Below are 22,602 nucleotides of genomic sequence, written 5' to 3'. Positions count from 1 at the left end.
CAAATCATACATGTGATGCAGGTACACATAGGAACACATGCTCAAACAGTCAATCAAGACGTTCATCAAGGAGACAATTATTCAAGGAGGTGTAAATTTTCCTCTTTTACAAGTCATGAAACTGAAGTTTAACTCTTTTAGAAAATCATCTACCACTTTGATATGATTTAAGCAATTTAACTATCAATACGGTTGCACCTATTACAAGTAAGCATTCTTTTGGGTCCTAGACTACCCAGACATAAGCATAATAGTAGCTACGCACGGACTCTCGTCACCTCGTGCGTACGTAGCCCCCACAATTAGGAGAACATATTCAATTAATTCACCTATGAGTATAATTCACTCTTACAAGGTTATAAAAGAGACTCATCATGCTCCGAAGTCCAATAACCGGCTTTCACACTTGATGGATGGACATATATGAGGGTGGAGTGGGGCCGCTCCTATGAAATTTATGGCAAAAATATTTCTAGAGCACTCATGAAAACTAGGCGCGCGCATGGCGTATTAGCGCAAAATCGCGATAAACAACAAAGTGTGCGCGAGTATAATGTGATAGCTAAGACACTAAACTTACAAAAGAATTATTGGTTCATAGAAGTTCTAAACTTCACCAATTGTTCTGTAAGTTTAATCTTATTTTATCTAGGTCTCGTTCATAGTCCAAGAGACACCAGATTCGATGCATTATGCTCATTTTGAAAAGCCAGCGAAACTTCTTATTTTGTTATTAGAAGTATTTTTGAGATATGTGGGGGATTGTTAGAAGATAATTCTTATATCTCAAAAATAAAATATAACATATTCATTATCATTTACTACCCATGATTAATAGTCATTATTATAATATTATAACTAACTTTTTATTAGCCTTAATGACTTTAATTTGTAACAGCCATTTTGGCATTTAATAATTTTTAAAATGTTGCTTACAATTTGGACATTACCATCAGATAGTCCATTTGTTTTAGACTATATATATTTATGTGTTTTCATCTTCTAAGTAGAGTGAAAAAGGTTAAAAAACTTTTCTTCCCTTTTATTTAGTGCTGAGTTTTCTTCTCATAAATCTTTGTTGTTTCTGCTCCTAGTTATACTAGAAGAGCTTGTTGAATCCTGGTGGATACGCCTAATATTATTCATTTCGGTGTGGGCGAAATATCCTTAAGGATAGTGTCTTTGACACGCCTCAAGCTAAACCTTTTATTCTCCATAATCATCAAATTTTTCCAACACAAAAAGAGGGATTTCTTATTTCCTTTAAACTTGTCAGAATACACTGATATTACTATTTCAATAAACGTAGTAAAAAAAATTACGTAAAACATTTAAAGGAATATTTATATACTAAGCCACTGCTTCACGATCATCACAATCAGCCACAGCTATAGTTGTCCTACCGTGAACATTCTTCTTGTAGGAATAATTCCTAGCAACAAAAACATAGACACACAAATTTACTGCTGTAATGGTAGCCAACAACCAGTAAAAATAGTCGAGCCGACTACTATTTAAATCCTTCCCAAACCAACTCTTGCCACTCTTTTCTGTGATATGATCCACAATAGTTATCAAGAGGCTGCTAATAAAATTTGCAGCACCAATCACACTAAGGTAAAGTGCAATGCCTAAACTTCTCATAGAATCAGGTACTTGATCATAGAAGTATTCTTGTAATCCCACTAAGGTAAATCCATCTCCTATTCCGATTATAAGGAATTGTGGGGCTAACCAGAATACACTCATTGAAGCTGAACCCTCGAGTGGATTTTCATGAACAATATTCAATCTTTTTCTTTCGACTAGAGCTGCAACGATCATAGTAGAAACAGAGAAGATCATTCCAATACCGATCCTTTGGAGAATACTAATGCCTCTTTCGTTTCCTGTTGCCCGTCTTAGGACAGGTACGAGAATTTTCTCATACATAGTGACAGATATTATCATGCCAACAGCTGCTAAGGCAAAAATTGAGGCAGGGGGAATCTCAAAATTGTGAACAATCTTTCGGTTCAGTGTCACGCCTTGTTTGATGAAAAATGTTGCAGCTTGTGCTATACATATACCAAATGGTATAGTGGTTAGCCAAATGGGAGTAGTGTTGATAACTAGCTTCAATTCTTCCACCTTAGTCACAGTTGCAAGTTTCCATGGATTCTGCAGCTGTTCTATTGAATCTTGTTTGTCGTCAAGAATCGCAGCTTTATCAAGGAACCTATAAAGTAGAGTCACAAATTTGTTTCAATATTGCAAAGAGTATATTCATAACAATAATCATGACTAAGTTGAATCTTACTTGAGCTTCTTGGTGTGACATAAAAGTCTCCTCCGGCTAGTTTCTGATTTGGGAATTTCATGTAAATGAGAAGGATTTGAAGGAAGATGAAGATTTCTTTTTCTTATTGCAGCTACAAGCACCTGTAACATTGGTGTTAATGGACTTCCAGTTGCTTTTCTATAACGATAAAACGGTCTCCCTGCAATAAAGATGACTAAACTAGAAGCCATAACTAGTGTGAGGATCAAATCTGCCATCGCCCAGCTAACGCGATCTTGAACATAAACAATAAGAGTAACACCAAGTAATAGTCCGCAGCATAGCCCAAAATTCCACCAGTTGAAAAAGGACATTTTCTTTTTTTTCTCCGCAGGATGATCATCATCAAACTGATCAGCTCCAAAGCTCTCTAGAGAAGGCTTGTGCCCTCCTGTCCCAACTGAGATTAAGTAAATCGCGAGGAAGAAAATCGCCTCGTGAGCTTTTCTAGGTTCATGACAGAGGTCACTGTCACAAGGTTTCAGACTAGGAACCACTCTTGACATTGTCAAGAGAAGCAAGCCCTGCATTAACAAAACCAGGGAAAAAGTTATTTATTAAAATTACTCCATCCGTTTCAATTTGGATGACACACTTCAAGAAGGAAAACTGTGGTTACCAGGAGGTAGACAGTGGTAGAGACAAGAACTGTGGAGAATCTTCCCAAGTATGCATCAGCTAGAAAACCTCCAAGCAATGGCATTAAAGTGGTGACTCCTGACCAGTAATTCACACTTTTTGCTGCTGTTTTGAGGTCTTGATGTATGGCTTTTGTTAGGTATATAATCAAACTTGTTGCTAATCCAAAGTAACTCAGCCTCTCACTGAATTCAATTACTGTTAGAAAGGTAACAATTCATCAGTTTCTCTAATTTGCATTACCATGAAGCAACATGTTAACAAAATGAAAAATTTAATCACCTCTTTGATTATTCTTAACCAAACGAATCAATATAAAGCTCTTTGATAGTTATGCTTAGTTGGAATTGTCATTTTTAATATAAAAAATGATGTAAAGAAAAATATGTTGTCTGTAGATACCGTCTAATATTTTGTCACTAGGATGATTCCAGCACAATAGCAGCAGCAATGGCTGGAGTTAAGCTTTGGAACTTATGCTGGGAATCTAAGTTGCTCGGACTCGGGTACTGGTATCTGGTAGGGGCACGGATCCGAGTATCGGATTCGGCAAAATCAAAATTTTAAGATTCGAGGGTGCAGATCCAGACATAGATACGGGTGCGGGGATCCGGCTAAGAAAATTAAAAATTTGTAAAAAATAGAGCTATAAAGAGAAAAAGAAAGTCATTCAAGGACTTCCATTGACTCTCTATCTATATCGCTGCTACTGTCTACCAAGAGTCCGAACTTAGAGCACAACCCCTTGAATTCTTAGTCTTTTCTGAAACACAAAGCAACAAATATGAGACAAATGCACTACAATATTGAAGGTATGTCATTTCCCATGTTTTAGATTTGTTTTTTTTATTTGATTTTGAGAAATCAAAATCTCAATTTTCCCCCCAAATTTGTCGATAAACTCAGTTCAAAGTATCTTTAAGTTAATTAGTTGACCGAATCTGGGACATATCCCGCACCCACACTCGTCCCCTGTCGAGATTGGTGCGGCACCAAAAACAAAGAGTCCGCGCAACTTAGCTTGGAATAGAGTTCTTGGGATTGAAATAGTGACCATAAACTTTCTATTTACTTAATCTAATTTATTTTTTTTAAATAATAGAAAAAGATGTCGCGGACAGCAGCGAGTTATCCACTTGACAATAATTGGCCACTTGCTATTTTTGTGAAGAGTGTCAACTAAGTGATAGTGCTGTATTCTGGGCCGGGCCCGGGCCTTCGTGGGCCAAACGGGTCGGGCTCGTGGGCCTGGGCTTCGTGGGTCTGGGCTCTGGTGGTCCCGGGCTTCGTGGGCTCACGGGTGGAACCGGCCCGTGACGGGCCTAAGCCCACATGGTCCCGGGCTTAACGGGCCGGGCTCGTGGGCCTAGCGGGTTTTTTTTTTTTTTGTAAGACAATTTATTGTAGTATCATGGCTATATTAAAAATATATATGTAGTATATATGTAGAAATCTAATTATTAAAGTGTTTGACGAAAAAGAAAAATAACAAAACAATAGTAAAACACTAAATTGTCATGCATAATAAATTAATAACAAAGTACAACATGAAGCATATTAATAACAAAGTACAACATGAAGCATATATATATATAGTATACTAGTATAGAATGTTATGTATATATATTTCATTGTATATTTTCTTGTAGTATATATTGTATGTTATGTATATATATTCTCTTGTATATTGTCTTGTAGTATATATTGTATGTTATGTATATATATTCTCTTATATATTGTCTTGTAGTATATATTGTATGTTATGTATATATATTCTCTTGTATATTATCTTGTAGTATATATATCCTCTTATATATGTTGTTGTAGTATATATTGTATGTTATGTATATATATCCTCTTATATATGTTGTTGTAGTATATATTGTATGTTATGTATATATATTCTCTTGTATATGTTGTTGTTGTATATATTGTATGTTATGTATATATATATATTCTCTTGTATATTTTCTTGTAGTATATATATATTGTATGTTATGTATATATGTCCTCTTATATATGTTGTTGTAGTATATATTGTATGTTATGTATATATATTCTCTTGTATATTATCTTGTAGTATATATTGTATGTTATGTATATATATTCTCTTATATATTTTCTTGTAGTATATATATTGTATCTTATGTATATATATTCTCTTGTATATTGTCTTGTAGTATGTTATGTATATATATATCCTCTTATATATGTTGTTGTAGTATATATTGTATGTTATGTACATATATTCTCTTGTATATTGTCTTGTAGTATATATTGTATGTTATATATATATATATATATATATATATATATTCTCTTATATATTGTCTTGTAGTATATATTGTATGTTATGTATATATATCCTCTTATATATGTTGTTGTAGTATATATTGTATGTTATGTATATATATTCTCTTGTATATTGTCTTGTAGTATATATTGTATGTTATGTACATATATTTCTTGTATATTGTCTTGTAGTATATATTGTATGTTATGTATATATATTCTCTTGTATATTGTCTTGTAGTATATATTGTATGTTATGTATATATATTCTCTTGTATATTGTCTTGTAGTATATATTGTATGTTATGTATATATATTCTCTTGTATATTATCTTGTAGTATGTAGTATATATTGTATGTTATGTATATATATATTCTCTTGTATATTGTCTTGTAGTATATATTGTATGTTATGTATATATATTCTCTTGTATATTTTCTTGTAGTATATATATATTGTATGTTATGTATATATGTCCTCTTATATATGTTGTTGTAGTATATATTGTATGTTATGTATATATATTCTCTTGTATATGTTGTTGTTGTTGTATATATTGTATGTTATGTATATATATTCTCTTATATATGTTGTTGTAGTATATATTGTATGTTATGTATATATATTCTCTTGTATATGTTGTTGTAGTATATATTGTATGTTATGTATATATATTCTCTTGTATATTGTCTTGTAGTATATATTGTATGTTATGTATATATATATATTCTCTTGTATATTTTCTTGTAGTATATATATATTGTATGTTATGTATATATGTCCTCTTATATATGTTGTTGTAGTATATATTGTATGTTATGTATATATATTCTCTTGTATATTGTCTTGTAGTATATATTGTATGTTATGTATATATATATTCTCTTGTATATTGTCTTGTAGTATATATATTGTATGTTATGTATATATATTCTCTTGTACATTTTCTTGTAATATATATTGTATGTTATGTATATATATATTCTCTTGTATATTGTCTTGTAGTATATATTGTATGTTATGTATATATATTCTCTTGTATATTGTCTTGTAGTATATATTGTATGTTATGTATATATATTCTCTTGTATATTGTCTTGTAGTATATATTGTATGTTATGTATATATATTCTCTTGTATATTGTCTTGTAGTATATATTGTATGTTATGTATATATATATTCTCTTGTATATTTTCTTGTAGTATATATATATTGTATGTTATGTATATATGTCCTCTTATATATGTTGTTGTAGTATATATTGTATGTTATGTATATATATTCTCTTGTATATGTTGTTGTTGTATATATTGTATGTTATGTATATATATTCTCTTATATATGTTGTTGTAGTATATATTGTATGTTATGTATATATATTCTCTTGTATATGTTGTTGTAGTATATATTGTATGTTATGTATATATATTCTCTTGTATATTGTCTTGTAGTATATATTGTATGTTATGTATATATATATATTCTCTTATATATTGTCTTGTTGTATATATTGTATGTTATGTATATATATCCTCTTATATATGTTGTTGTAGTATATATTGTATGTTATGTATATATATATTCTCTTGTATATTGTCTTGTAGTATATATTGTATGTTATGTATATATATTCTCTTGTATATTATCTTGTGGTATATATTGTATGTTATGTATATATATTCTCTTATATATTGTCTTGTAGTATTGTATGTTATGTATATATATTCTCTTGTATATTTTCTTGTAATATATATTGTATGTTATGTATATATATATCCTCTTATATATGTTGTTGTAGTATATATTGTATGTTATGTATATATATTCTCTTGTATATTGTCTTGTAGTATATATTGTATGTTATGTATATATATATCCTCTTATATATTTTCTTGTAGTATATATTGTATGTTATGTATATATATTCTCTTATATATTTTCTTGTAGCATATATATTGTATCTTATGTATATATATTATAACTTATTACTTATATATTTTCTTGTACTATATATTGTATGTTAGGTGTATATATTGCCTTATATATTTTGTATGTTATGTTTATACAATTTTTTTATTTATTTTTTAAAAAAATCTGTTGGGCCCATTAGGCCCGCCAGGACCGGCCCAAGCCCGGCTGACGGTCCCGGGTTAAAAGGTCCCGGGCTCGTGGGCTAATCAATGAAGACCGTCCCGTCATGGGCTTCTCAGACCCACCAGAACCGGCCCACCAGGCCCGTTAGGCCCGTTAGGACCGGGGGCCCGGTCCGATCCGGTTCAGGCCCGGCCCACAACGCTCTAATTAACGACAAATCCAACTACTGTTTTGTGGTGTACTTATGACCAACAAAACAATGGCCTGTTTCAATGGGGACTGGTTTCAAAGCAATTATTCTTTTGCTAATAGCTGAACTACTTGATCATTTAAGTGTTATTTTTCTTAGTGAATATCCTCAATATAAAAGATAATTGAAGAGAATAAATGACTCAAGGGAACATTAGTGGAAACAAGAAACATAAAACACCAAAAATATCTATCAAGTTTCTGGTTTTAGTAACATTTCTAGATAAGTTGGGTCCATTAAACTTAAGAGAACGAGATAAGATGTGGCGAGTAACACTTTCGGTAACATTATCACAGTGCTTTTAAGGACCCCAACGACGTCTGTCTATTCTTTGTGCTTCTTTTTCCCCCTCAATCTTCAAATGCTACAACCACAACAAGTCTAGAAGCCTCTAGATCTTTTTGTGCTTATAGCATTCTTATAAATTTCGTCTTTATTTTTATTATGGAGATATTTCTTGCCAATAAATACAAAAGTCGTCAATTTTACAAGATAAACATGGTAATTTTTTGGCTTAATACATAGTTGACCTCCTGGCTTGTAGGCAAATTCCTTTGACATAAGTGAATTTTACAGTAATGTTTTATGACACGCCAAATGCTATCTCGAGGAGGAATTAACACACCCTTTTAAGTGCTTTCTTGCCCTTTTTACTGACAACCTACTACTTGTGCATGACATAAATAGAACGATAGACAAACCAGAAACGCAGTTTAGACTTATGAAATCTGGCCACTTTCCTTTGTATATGTTAAAATATATTCTAGCTAGAGTTGAGGACATGACTAGTAGTCAAGTTTATTACCTAAGATTCCTAACACTATCTTAAGTATTTTGAAAGTTGGGGCTTCAACATTAATAGTTGTTATATATACTACGTATATAATAACAGGTTCAGTTGAACGCATTAAATATAAGCTAAGTGCTGCTCTGGTTGATACTTATCATATCTTAGGACTAGAATAAAGGAGATAAACTGTGGAAGCCACTCTAATTTTAAGAGAAAAACTGACTTCAATACATTTCCTCCTTTCACTTTTACCTATCCACTATACGAAAAATACATTTTCCCTTTTACTTGTTCATTTTAGCAAATCAAGAGAAAGATAATATTTTTCCGTGCTTTACCCTTATCATTAATTATTCATTTCTCAAATCATTTTTCAAGACATTTGAAAATGCTATTATTATTAGGGGTTATATGGCAAAATATATATTACAATTATTATTTCTTAAGGACGTGTAAAGTCAAAAATGAACAACTAAAAGTGAACGAAGTGAGTACAAGTGAAACTATTTGGTTATGCATGGATAAATGCTTACCAATAATGAAGAGGGAGGCTTTCCAGACACCAGTTGAATCCCTAAGAGGAACTCTTCCTTTATGATCAACAGAAGAATCACAAACCCATTTTTGCTCATCATTTTCTACTGATTCTGCTTTCTTTGTCTGCTCCATTTCTATATTTATCTTATCCATTTTTTTTGGCTCTAAAATACCAAAGAAAGATATATCAGTACTAAAGTGGACGAGATAACAAGTTGGTGGATTGGCTGCTTTGGTTTTGCTCAACTTATATAGAAAGAGGAATCCCTGTTGACTGCTATTGACAAAGTTTCTAGATTATGTGAGCCAAGAATGTTAATGTAAATTGAATTTATTGTCAATGATTGTGACAGAGGAAGAAAAAACAATCCCTTCCACTAAATTAAAGTAGTCCTTTAATTTTTAGCCCTTAATATGTATAGGAGGAATATCATAATATCCACTGTCCAGTCAGATTCTCCTATTGTCGGCATGTCATAGAAGTACGGCTATACACAAATAGTAAAGATCTACAACACGACTCAACACTTAGGGATCGCTTGGTTTAAAATCAGGTTAATTATGGGGTTATAATTAGAATTATAACTTGAATAATTTATTTTCAGCTTTTATAAGAGATAAGTTATACTCCTTCCCTTTTGAACATATTTGATTGCACATGAAATTTAAAAAAGAAATAAAGAAGGGCTTAGTAATCGACGAAATACTTCGGGGAGTTAAAAATCAGCATAGATCCGAAGATTCCGGAATAGGGCAACCTTTCCAAGGTGCAATTTATTTGGAGGAGGTGGGTTCGAAAAGAAAAGCCCGGCCCTGCTTCTCTTAATCTCCACCCACCTCCCGTAGAGGCGGGTCGGATTTTGAAACTCGTGTCCTTAAGAAGTTATAGCATTTGTATGACTATAATTCTTTTGAAACTTATGTTGTTAAACATGTCAGCGTATTTGTGTTGTATAAAAGCTTCTAAATTGAGTGAATTGAAAGTTTAAGTTAAATTGTTTCCAAATTTATAAAAGGGTCATTTTTAGGAACAGACCTAAAGGGAAATAGGTTCACATAAACTGGAACGGATGGAGTATCAAAATTTTGGCAAAAAAATAATGCTGCTAGTTTTAACTAATATCTCCCGCCAAACACAAGTTAAATTTAATCTTAAAATTATATAGGAATAATTGACCTAATCCCTTGAACCAAACAGCTACTTAACATTTACGAGAGGCCTATGTGTAAATGTTTTCTGAGTGGTACATATTACTTAACTGCAAATATCAAGTATCCGATGTACGTGACCAAGGTGTAGGCAAATCATGCAATTAGTGCTTTAATTGCGTCGGTCTTATCTATACGTCTAATAATCTAAATCTTCCCAATACTTTGATTCTTTGTAAAACTTAGCTTTAGGGAAATCTTTTATTAGGGAAAGTTAGGGTTCATATAAGAACAAATTCCTGATTCAATTATTCAATTATTCAGACGTTTTTGAATTAAAGCCAAAAGGGATGAAATAGTAAGCCCCCATATACATATTAGATCAGAACAATAAGGAAGGGATTATTCGTGGATTTCCAAGGGATGAAATAGTAAGCCCCCATATACATATTAGATCAGAACAATAAGGAAGGGATTATTCGTGGATTTCCAAGGGATGAAATAGTAAGCCCCCATATACATATTAGATCAGAACAATAAGGAAGGGATTATTCGTGGAATTCCAATTGGATTATTCCCCTCTCCCGATTAATGATATACTATCGGATTTTAAGGAAGTATAAAAGGATTGGTGAGTTTAATCTCTAATTATTTTCTTGATGGAATTGGAATCTCTACTTAAGTTGGATTTTACAAAAACTTAAAACAAGGAAGACTGTACTCGAAATTTGAGATTTGGCTCTGTGTGTTAGGTGTTACGAGAAACGCTGTTGGGAAAGAGTGCAATATTGGCATTTTCAGTTTAGCTTCTAATATCAAGAAGATGTCGTTCTTGAAAGCAATGTAAATTTATCCAATCGCATCTATGTGTATATTGGTACTCCCTCTCGACATATCTTTTTTTTTTTTTTTACGACTTCATATTTTTTTAATGAGTGTGCTAAAAATAAAATAGTTACTCCCTCCGTTTCAATTTATGTGAATCCATTTGACTGAACACGAAGTTTAAGAAAAGAAAGAAAACTTCTGAACTTATTGTGTAAAATGAACCACATATATTTTGTGTGGCTATAAATCATTGCATAAAGGTAAATTATTTCCAAATAGGGAAAAATATCATTCTTTTTTACACGAACTAAAAAGGAAATAGATTCACATAAATTGAAAGAGTATTTTTTATGGACCTAAAAAAGTATATCTTTCTTTCCTAGTCCAGTTCCTGTCTTTTGGTACTTTCCACGATAAAGTATTGAAACAAATGAAGGCCATGAATTTTGGTACTTTCAAGAAGCTAAATTTTACAGGAGTATTGAATAAGCAGTAGGGCAGGAGACAACAAGTGCCTGGTGCCATGTGGCTCATTTTTACCATTCTCGTCGTTTTAATTTAGATGATACATTTTTCTTATTACTTCATTCCAAACAGAATACTTTCTTTATTTTAATTTAAATGTCATATTTTTCTTATTAGTCCATTTCAAAAAGAATAACATATTTTTATAATTGAAAATAATTCAACTTTAAAAATTTTATTTTACCCATTTTACTGTTAATGAGAATCTTTTATAACCACGTAAATGTTATGGCCCCACAAAACTTTTACCCCTTAAGCTTTTAAGACCATAAGTGTAAAAAGTCTTCCTTTTTTCTCTTAAACTTCGTGCCGAATTAAATTACCTTATCTAAATTGAAACAGAGGAAGTAACACATTTCTATAATTGGAAATAATTCAACTTTAAATTTTTTATTTTATCTATTTTATCACTAATAAAAAGTTTTTATAATCACATAAATGTAATGGTCCCACAAAGCTTTTACCCGTTACGCTTTTAAGACCACAAGCTTAAAAAATCTTCTCTTTTCTTTTAAATTTCGTACCGAGTCAAAATATCTCATCTAAATTGAAGCAGAGGGAGTACTAGTTTTACACTATAATGTAGAATATTCATGGCTCAAAAGCCATGCTTATTAAAATGAGGATCGTGGCTAATTATTATTCTAAATAACTGCTAGAAATAAATAAGATATCTGGAAGTCAATGCTAAGAAAAGACAAAATTACTTTAAACATGCCTCTCCCGCCTGTAGTTTATTATTTGCTTCAACAAGCCATCCCCCGTATCCGCCATAAACTTGTTGTTTTCCTAATTTAAGAGTTTAATTCTATAGAGAGACAATAAGAATTTACACCATCAAGTCGCTTTAAAACATAATTGTAAGTAACTTTATTTATGATATGGCATGTGGCTCGGCTTACGTATACTTCCATGTAAGTTCATGAGGTAATAGGTTATGTGGAACGTAATTTAAAGGGCTTACGTGAAACTTAATTCTAGAGAGAAATTATTTTAGGTGTGCGAATAGAGTTCATATTAATAATTGAAAAGAAAAGGAAAATGTTCCATATAAGGTGTAAGAATACTGCTAATATATATGAGCTAGCCTTGCTTGGAAAAATTATTAGGAATTGATCTAAAGTGGACAATAATTTGTCACATATATCAAAAGGCATTTTCGGAATGATTTAGCTCAAAAACAGCACACCACAATGAGCATATTAAACCAAAATAAAAAACAATTTTAAGATTGTCTAGTGTCAATGGATCGGAAAATTTTATTTTGTATCTCATACAACTGATACTAGTTGTATGAGACAACTTTTGTGTCTCACAGTTTTGTGGACCCAGAAGAGTAAGATTGGGGTCCACAAATTTGTGAGAAAAAAAAGAGTCTCGTACAACTAGTGTAAGTTGTATGAGACACAAAATAAAACTTTTCCAATGGATCAGGCACAAAGATGGCTAATACTTTTCTCCGAGTATAGCAAAGTCACTATTGCGTTTCTGAAAGCAATTGCGGTTATACGAATTTTTGGTCTCTTGAAAAGCAATATGCCGAATAGGTTGTATTGCTATCAAATGATTCTTGTCAAAAGTGATACATATAGCATCTTGTCTCATAATTCTTCCAGTGAGTGGCATTCAAGGAAATATGTTTAATTAATTTCCAAGGAATTTATTTTACACGATCAGGTAATTTTTATCGATCGGCAACAGCCGGTTAGCATCTAATTTTCCTTTTGTCTTTTCTTTTTTCCTTTTTATTTTTTAAACACTTACTTCCCTTATCTCCTCTCTACGAATGAATTTAGAATTCAAGTTGTCTTGTATTACTACTTTCCTTATTTACTTTTTATAAATATTAAAAGGTGAAAATAATTGAAAGTTCTACTTGTTTTAAGCCTTAGAGTTACCTTACCGTGTAAGAGAAATTCCCACTCAGATAAACTCTATTCAAATTACGGCCAAAATTCCAAAATGCAGATCGGTTCACCAAACAAGAAATCTGATAATCATATCAAAATTGAACAAAGTCTTCATTAGTAATTCACATGAAACCAATCTCTCGTATGCTATTGTTTCCAAATAGTGAGAGCCACCTGCAGAAGCCCACTTAATGAACTTTAAAATGTTGTTGATTAAAAAAACAAAGAAATGATGACCTGATTCAATATGATAAATACACTCTAAAGAGCCACCTACAGAAGCCCACTTAATGAACTTTAAAATGTTGTTGATTAAAAAAACAAAGAAATGATGACCTGATTCAATATGATAAATACACTCTAAAGAGATACTTTAAATCTCGCTTAGAAGTTATGCATGTGATATGATTTATATTATCGCTTCACATACCAAATTATACTCTGACAAATTATTGAAGAAAGAGCACGTGAGAGGCACGTGGGGTTGTTAGTTAGTTATAATTAATTTACGGAATGGTTAGTTAAAGTTAGTTAGTGCTCACCTTCTTCTTAGTCTCTTAGATCAGTAATGTAGCAGTAGATAAAGAGATGTATGTATGTATGTATGTATATATATAGATATATATATAGTTAGGCTTGTAATCAAATTATTCTAGAATAAAAATCTGTTTTTTCTCTCTTCCATAGATTGAGAGCTTTCTTCTAGAAACTTCTATTCCGCCATTAGAGCTCAAGCTCGAGCTCAACTCTGATCTTCACTATGGTATCAGAGCAGGAGATCTAAATGGTAGTAAGCTAAGGATATCAATTCCAGTTGCTGCAATTTCTCATTCATCTGGAGATCGAAGGCATTTCTTGTTCGAGCTAGGGTTCGATAGCTTCTGCAATCAATTTTTCACTTCTTCTCCTGTTTTTGAATTGAATTGTCTGTAAAGTTCAAAATCTAAATGAAGAACTAGCAATTTGTTCAATTCTCTACATCCATGGCGATTGACGAACAAACTCCTTCTCGAAGCAGTACGGGAATCAGCATTGATCATCATCATCATTTGTTCTTACAACCATGTGACCAGGTAGCTCATTAATCTCTATTCAACTCAAAGGCACTGAGAATTACGCGTTATGGAGTAGATCAATGAAAATTGGATTAATTGGTAAAAGCAAATTAGGTTTTGTGGACGGGAGATGCACAAAGACAAATTTGAAAGATCCCTACATTAATTATAGGAAAAATGCAAAGGTATAGTGCTATCTTGGATCATGAATGCTGTGAGTAATGAACTACTTACTGGAATCGTGTACAAGTCTAGTGCATACAAAGTTTGGACAATTTGAAAGATAAATATGATAAGGTTGACGGATCTAGCTAGGTTATTTTATCTGTACAAGGAAATAACTACAATGTCCTAAGGGATCTCTTCAGTATCAGTATACTTTGCTAAATTGACAGACCTTTGGGAAGAATATGATGCTCTTATGCCCTGCCCAGGATGTGATTTCTAGAATCAAAAAGTTATGCTGAGCATTTTGAATATCAGAGGCTACTACAGTTTCTGATGGGACTAAATGAATCTTATAATTAGCCTAGAAGCCAAATTTTGATGATAACTCTAGTTCCAAGTGTTAACAAGGTATACTCTATGGTGATATCAGAAGAGAGTCAGAGGTCTTTGGGAAAATTCACACAGGCTGTTGATCTATCTGATGGAGTTGCACTATTTAGCAACAAGGGAAGTGTGAACTCAGGAAACAATTATAGACCTAGAAGTAACAATTTATATTGTGATTTCTATAATTACAGAGGGCACACCAGGGACAACTGCTACAAGATACATGGCTATCCCTCAGATTTCAAGATGAGGAAGAAGACTATGGGATATCAACAAAGACCTATGGCAAACTTGACAACACATGAGATACAACAGACACAAGGGAAGCAGTCAGTTAACGTAGTAACATAGGAGGAAGCAAGCAATGAATCAACTTACAACAACCACAGTGCAAGGACAAGGCATAACATTCACTTAGGAGCAGTATGATCAGATATTGAAGCTGATCAACAAAGACAACTTTGGTAATCACATGAAGGAGTTTGCAGGTATTGTCAATACTTTTGTTGTGAATGATACAATAGAGAATAAAGATAATGAAAAGGACACAAATTGGATAGTGGACTCTGGAGCCACCAATCATATGGTTCATAATAAGAAATTACCAAGCAAAGTAAATAGTAATAGAACCAGTATAGATACAAAGGTGTGCTTGCCAAATGAAAAGTCTTTGGACATAGCTTGCACAGGTGAATGCAGAATTGGTGAAGAAGAAATCATTAAAAATATATTGTATGTACCAGGTTTCAAATACAATTTGTTATTAGTTTCAAAACTAACAAAAGACCTAAGATGTTTTGTGTCCTTTTATCCTGATTTTTTGATAATGTAGGACCTTTACACTGGGAAGGTGAAGGGGATTGGTAAGGAGCTAGAAGGAATGTATAATATGCAACAGAAGAGGATTAAGGCAAATGCTGCAGATGTGCAAGTAGAAGATGTTCATGGGAAAGATGAGGATCTTGAAATTTGGCATGGTGGACTAGGACATGCTCTTGATAGAGTTGTGAAACAGATTCCAAACATGAATTTCAAGACAAGTGGTAGTAGAATAAAGGAATGTACAATTTGCCCTTTAGCTAGACAAGGCAAGTTGCCATTCCCTAAGAGCTTATCCAGTACTGATAAACCTTTTCATTTGATACATGTTGATGTATGGGTTCCTTACAGGATACCTACTCATGATACTTTTAGATTCTTCCTTATTATTATTGATGATTGTAGTAGGATGGTTTGGATTTACTTGCTTAGACTCAAAAGTGATGTAATTTTAGGTTTGAGACAATTCCTTATTCTAATAAAGACACAATTTTAATGCTTCAATCAGGATTTTGAGAAGTGATAATGGCACTAAGTTCTTTAACTTTGAGTGCAGAAGTCATTTTCAATCCCTTGGTATAGTCCACCAGAGTTCATGTGTGCACACCCCACAACAAAATAGGGTGGTTGAACAAAAACACAGACACATCCTAGAGGTGGCTAGAGCAGTGAGGCTTCAAGTTCATCTACCCTTGAAGTTTTGGGGAGAATGTGTTCATGCTGCTGTTTATATAATCAGCAGACTTCCTTTGTCAGTAATGGGAGGAAGATCTTCATTTGAGATCCTATATAGAAGATCACCATCTTTGCAACACATGAGTACTATAGGCTACTTATGTGTTGCCAGCAAAATAGGATGAGGTGATAAGTTTGCAGCCAAATCTACGACAGCTGTCTTAATGGGATACTCCTCTGCACAAAAGGGATACAAAAGCTATAATATTTTAACTAACCAATTTTTTATTAGCAGTGATGTTACATTCATGGAGAAATATTTCCCTTCCAGTTGCTGAAAGAAGGAAGCCTACAGGTTTAACCAAATGGTTTGATATCACACACTGATTCCCCTAGCAAAGAGATATCACTTGAGGAGCCAACACAAGCTGCAATAACACTAGAATGAGTGATCCCACCCCCTATAATTTCACCTTCAATAGACTCATAACAACACTCAGAGATTTCACCTTTAGCAAACTCACAACAACACTCAAAGGGAGAGAATTTTGTTCCTCAACAAGTACCATCAGCTGATGTACATGCCAATAATAAAGGCCATACAGTCATCCCTTTAACAGACTTTGGACTTCCTAGAGGTGAAAAACAACTGAAAAAATCAACCAGAACAGTGAAAGAACCAATATGGATGCAAGATTATATAGTGAAAGGAACCTCCACAAAACATTCAGCAAAAGCAGTCTGCATATATCCTTTGGAAGAGTACCTTAGCCACCAAGCTCTCTTAACCAGCTACCAGATTTGTCTGTCCAAATTCACCGCCACCAAAGAACCTCACAGTTATGAGGAAGCAATGACAGACCCTAGGTGGATAGAAGCAATGGATCAACATCTAAAGGCACTTAAGGAAAATGACACTTGGTCACTAGTAGACCTACCACAAGGCAAAGTACCTATTTGATGCAAATGGGTGTTCAAGATAAAGTACAAAGCAAATGGTGAAATAGAAAGGTTCAAGGCAAGGCTAGTGGCAAAAAGATACAACCAGATAGAGGGACTAGATTACCAAGAAACATTTTCCCCAGTGGTTAAAATGGTAACAGTAAAAGTTGTCCTAGCATTAGTTGCAGCACACAACTGGAAATTACATCAAGTGGATGTTTACAATGCATTTCTCCAAAGGAATTTGACTGAGGAGGTATACATGTATTTACCACAGGGATTTCCTAGCAGGGGGAGAAAGTATGTAGGCTGCACAAATCCCTATATGGCTTGAAACAAGCTTCTCGACAGTGGAACTTGAAGTTGATTGAATCACTTATCAACTCAGGCTTCACACAGAGCCACTTTGATTACTTATTGTTTACAAAAAGAAGGGGCACAGAGCCACTTTGATTACTCATAGGTAGATGACCTTCTTATTACTGAGAATGATCAACAAATGATTTCAGAGGCAAAAGACATACTGCAACATAGCTTCAAAATCAAAGACCTGGGAGAATTGAGGTTCTTTCTTGGAATTGAGATAGCAAGGTCAAAGTTGGGAATCTTGATGAATCAAAGGAAGTTTGCGCTGGAGTTGATTAGTGAGCTTGGATTGACAGGATCAAAGCCAGCAAGCACACCAATGGAATGTAACTAGAGATTCACTATAGCTGAATATGACAAGCAAAACAACTAAGAAGGAGATGAGAAGCTAGGAGATGCATGACCCTATCAAATATTGGTAGGGGAACTGTTGTATCTCACAATGACAAGGCCGAACATATGCTATACAGTACATGTGCTCATTCAGTTTATGCACTGTCCTAAAAGATCACACATGGATATAACAATTAGAGTAGTTAAATACATAAAGGATGCTCCGGACAAGGATTGCTGATGAGCTCAAATCAGTCGACCCAGCTTACTGCATTTTGTAATGCAGATTGGGCATCTTGTCCTATCTCCAGAAGATCAGTAACGGGGTAAGTGATGAAGCTAGAGGACTCCTTGGTGTCATGGAAGTCAAAGAAGCAGTGCAAAGTATCGCGAAGTTCAGCAGAAGCTGAGTACAAAAGTATGCAGCTGGTGTCTTAGAAATATTATGGCTGACTAGACTTTGCAGAGAATTGGGTGCAGAAGTTAACCTACCAGTCGAGCTGAATTATGACAGCAAAGCAGCAATTCAAATTGCTGCAAATCCCATATTTCATGAGCGAACAAAACATATGGAGATAGACCTGCATTTTATGAGAGAAAAACTCCAACAAGGAATCGTAAAGACCAGATATGTGATGTCAAAGGATCAAGAGGCAGACTTGTTTACCAAAGCTCTGCAAATCACAGCATGTATATCTGATGAACAAGCTAGGGATGCTCAACCTGTTTGCACCATCTAGTTTGAGGGGGAGTATTGAAGAAGTAGCACATGAGAGGCACATGGGGTTGTTAGTTAGTTATAACTAATTTACGGAAGGGTTAATACGTTAGAGTTAGTTAGTGTTCACCTTCTTCTTATTCTCTTAGATCAGTAATGTAGCAGTAGATAGAGAGATGTATATATATAGATAGTTAGGCTTGTAATTAGATTATTCTAGAATGAAAATCTGTTTTGTCTCTCTTCCATAGATTGAGAGCTTTCTTCTAGAAACTTCTATTCCGTCACTAGAGCTCAAGCTCGAGCTCAACTCTGATCTTCATTACAAATTAACCTTTATGTAAAAATATGAAGAGATTGAGGCTATGAATCACATTCCAACCAGATTTAAGTTGTTTAATTCAATAGAACATGGACACACCCAATTTGAAACGAGACCTCTCGCAAACTAGGGAAATTAAACTGCATTTTACGAACAGCAAGAAGCATGTACGTTGCATATATCCGGGAAGTAAGATTTATATGCAGAGACGGATCCCAACATTTAAACTTAATGTATATGACCTTTATGATTTTAGTTCTGAACGCATGTTAATTATGAGTTCAAATGTGGGGTATGTGAGGAAATAGATCGATATAATATAAGTTTTTTATAGTATTAATATATATATAGTTGAAAAATGCCTTCACCACTCAATTTATATTCAACCTTATATGTCCATTTCTTTGGCCTATCTCAATTAATCCTTCAATCTTCCGACAACAGAAAATGTAGATGCACTTATGTTTCGCTCAACTAACGCGACTGGTTGAGCACTGGGTTTAGAAAAATAATGCAACTCACTAATGAAAGTGATTAGTGCTAATGTAAGCAAACTCCACTTTGTTAATTAAAAGTCAGAAGAACATAAATGGGGCAAATGGTGGTCCTAGCTTTAAAACTTTTAGATTGAGGTCAAATCATCACAAACAGCTAGCATTCCGAAAATTGATAAAAACTAGTACAATTTTGAACTCAATTAGTACGAACATTTTTACAAAATTAGTAAAATCCTAATTAGTTGCATAGTATTATTTAACTTAGTGGGGTATTTTGTTTTCTCTCTTTCTCTCATTCTTTGAATGAACATTGTTGTTGTGACTTGTGTTGTGTCTTTGCGTCAACGAATTCCATGATGACAGTGTGTTGATAAATGATATAATACCTACTTTCTGAATTAATCCACGTGTTATTCATTTTTCTTCATATTTGTCATTAAGTTGCTAAAGCACTGTGATAAATATTGATCCATGTACTTAATATCTTTTTCATAAAAAGTTAAATCTTTTCCCTTTTCCATTATGTAAAGCATATTTGAACTGATTTTCTAGCACGTCACTTATATTGCTACAGAAGGAAAAATTTAAAATTTACGTCTGTGTTTGATATGAGGAGCATATTATGATTCCAATCTCAAAGAGAGGAACATTTGCTCAGTGTATAAGTACTCTGCAACCTTCACCTCATGAGCTGCTTTAAGAGTCGAAGTTAGACGAATTGGTGACAAAATGCAGCGCTGCACGTGAAAAACATGTTATAACCTAGCTAGGTTTAATTCTTAATTTATAGGTTAACAGGATGCTAGTTGCTTTTTCAGGAGGGAATGTTGATGATTACTGAGACATAAGTGCGTAAATCCAATTAATTAAGTGGAGAATTTAATGATGTGAGCGAAGATGGAGTAAATATTCAACTTCCCAACACTTAGGTGGAAGAAAAATTATGCTCCCCCAACAAAGCTTAAATAAATGTTTTGATGAGGCACCATAACTTCCTAGCTTATTTAAAAATTTTAACTCATTCCAATCATGTCGGAATTTTTTATTTTTTATTTTAAAAAAAAAAGATTTTCTAAATACAGTTTCGGGCCCTTCTCTTCGTTAAATGTATGGCCAGGCCACTCTCAAATCTATTTTAGGTGTCATTTGAAACCTATAGTATTGTTATATGAATGACTTCAAGCCACAAACATTGACATCATATAAAAGTAGTTTAATATTTCTTTATAATTTTTTTGTTTTATTATTGTGATATACCAAATATTGCAGCCAGACACTCAGTATACATCTCAAACATATATCCCACTTCTAGATTTACATATGGAAAGACTTATTTCTTTTAGTGATCTTTATTTAAATTTAACACCAATTAACAACATCATGCAAAACCCTATTTGGCTTGGTGATTGCGAGTTTATCAATTAAGAGCTGAAAAGGCAAGTGATAAGGGTTAACTAAAGAGCTGAAAAGGCTTGGTTTGATTTGATTTGGTGTTGGAAAAAAACCCGACCATAATTGGTTTGGTTTGGTTTGGTTTTAACTAAAGAAAGACAAACAGAAATCAAGCCAACCCGACATTACATATATAGAAATTTTAGATATATTTAATATATAAGTATACTTATTGTGATGTAATTTATAAATATTTCTCGAAAGATTTCATAATTTTATTTTTTGAGGTATTATTTCAAGGTTGGACTTAAAACTTTTGAATGTTCCAATAAGTTTTATAGCCATTAACATTAGTAAATTAAATAGTGTTAACAAAAACCCAAACCAAAATCAAATCAATACTAATGCTAACAAAAGAAATTTAATTCAATACTACGAACGGGAATGTATTGAATATCTATTTTTTGTTTTGCAATAATTTAGATAAAATGCATAACCTGTTTTTATTTTTTCTTTAGCGTTTAGTCATGTATTTATACTCCCTTATTAGTCTACTTATTTTAGCATGACTTAGTACTCTTAGATTATGTTTATTTTTATTATGGCTTTTTAATTAGCAATATTTATATTACATAATTTTATTGTTGAATATTTTAGGATAATGCCATGACATATCTCATACTTTGTATTATTTTCTTGGAAAATATTTTATATAATTGTATCTTACTAGGACTAAAGAAATATTTTGAGCATAATTTATATGTTTTATTCTACGAAGATCTTACCGGAAAACCCGAAAAAATCCGAATAACCCGAGAAAAATCGAAAGTGAAAAACTTGAGTTTTATTGGTTTGGTTTGGTCTTTAGATTTAATAATCCGACACAATTGGTTTGGTTTGTTAATTGTAAAATCCGAACCAACCCGACCTATGTACACCCTATACCTAGCACTATAGTCCATAGATAAAGGACAATATCTCAAATCAGTGATAAAAGTAAACATCAAATCTATGATCTATTTCTCTCTTTTCCCTCATTCCATCCGCGGATCTACTTCTTATTGAGTCTATAACTTTTATATATGAATTTATCGGTGTAAAAACTACATAAATTGTCAAAAATATTGAACTATAAACCTAGAAGTAAAACAAATTAGTGGACATCTAGGGATTAGAATTGAATTAAAATTTCGAATCCGCCTTGCAAAGCAAAAGAAAGAAAAACAACAAAAGCTGAAGTATCAATAATGCTCCATTCCTTTTTTATTTGTTGTGTTAACCACTACTTTTGGAAATAAAGAATGAAAGATTACTGGACCAGCAGTAAATCAATCACATAGTCAGTAGTCAATCTTTCCTTTTTAGGATGGAAGGTCGGTAGAGGAAGTAAAAGAAGAAAAGGTAATTACTTCTTTCACAGCTCCTTCTAACCGTCTATTGGTAAAATCGTACTGAAATTGGGCATAATAGCTATTCAGTATAGTGCTGTATGGTGGGCGGGCTGCGACCGGGATCGGGATCGGACCGGGCCCGCGGTCCTAACGAGCTAAATGGGCTTGCAGGTCGATCCTGGTAGGCCGGTCCTTAATGAT

General features: G+C 33.1%; 2 protein-coding genes across 2 annotated transcripts; one reads left to right on the top strand and one right to left on the bottom strand.

Moving 5' to 3' along the window:
• Positions 1-1,226: 1,226 nt before the first annotated feature.
• On the bottom strand, positions 1,227-9,152 carry LOC107827607 (protein NRT1/ PTR FAMILY 5.6-like). The gene is made up of 4 exons (XM_075254083.1): positions 8,921-9,152; positions 2,940-3,157; positions 2,300-2,844; positions 1,227-2,218 (listed from the first exon to the last, which is right to left on the bottom strand). Exons 1-4 carry the CDS (start codon positions 9,075-9,077, stop codon positions 1,351-1,353), a joined length of 1,788 nt encoding a protein of 595 aa, XP_075110184.1. The 5' UTR covers positions 9,078-9,152; the 3' UTR covers positions 1,227-1,350.
• Positions 9,153-13,924: 4,772 nt separating this feature from the next.
• On the top strand, positions 13,925-18,821 carry LOC142180985 (uncharacterized). Its single transcript, XM_075253093.1, has 12 exons — positions 13,925-13,930; positions 14,024-14,261; positions 14,410-14,576; positions 14,920-15,285; positions 15,380-15,592; positions 15,779-16,034; positions 16,736-16,795; positions 16,941-17,338; positions 17,420-17,638; positions 17,846-18,074; positions 18,368-18,407; positions 18,539-18,821. The coding sequence occupies exons 1-12, from the start codon at positions 13,925-13,927 to the stop codon at positions 18,819-18,821; spliced, it is 2,475 nt and encodes an 824-aa protein (XP_075109194.1).
• Positions 18,822-22,602: the final 3,781 nt, after the last annotated feature.

This window comes from Nicotiana tabacum, chromosome 5 (genome assembly GCF_000715075.1).
Source record: "Nicotiana tabacum cultivar K326 chromosome 5, ASM71507v2, whole genome shotgun sequence".
NCBI lineage: Eukaryota > Viridiplantae > Streptophyta > Magnoliopsida > Solanales > Solanaceae > Nicotiana > Nicotiana tabacum.
The sequence above is the reverse complement of the archived record's forward strand: the minus strand, read 5'-3'. Positions and strand labels throughout refer to the sequence as shown.

Coding starts and splice junctions, on each gene's coding strand:
- LOC107827607 (XM_075254083.1), bottom strand. CDS start 9,077: ATGGATAAGATAAATATAGAAATGGAGCAGACAAAGAAAGCAGAATCA. Junction 3,158..8,920: donor AGCCTCCCTCTTCATTATTG/GTAAGCATTTAT, acceptor CCTTTCTAACAG/TAATTGAATTCAGTGAGAGG. Junction 2,845..2,939: donor CTACCACTGTCTACCTCCTG/GTAACCACAGTT, acceptor TTGTTAATGCAG/GGCTTGCTTCTCTTGACAAT.
- LOC142180985 (XM_075253093.1), top strand. Junction 15,593..15,778: donor GAACCAGTATAGATACAAAG/GTGTGCTTGCCA, acceptor TTGATAATGTAG/GACCTTTACACTGGGAAGGT. Junction 17,339..17,419: donor CAATGGATCAACATCTAAAG/GCACTTAAGGAA, acceptor TGGGTGTTCAAG/ATAAAGTACAAAGCAAATGG.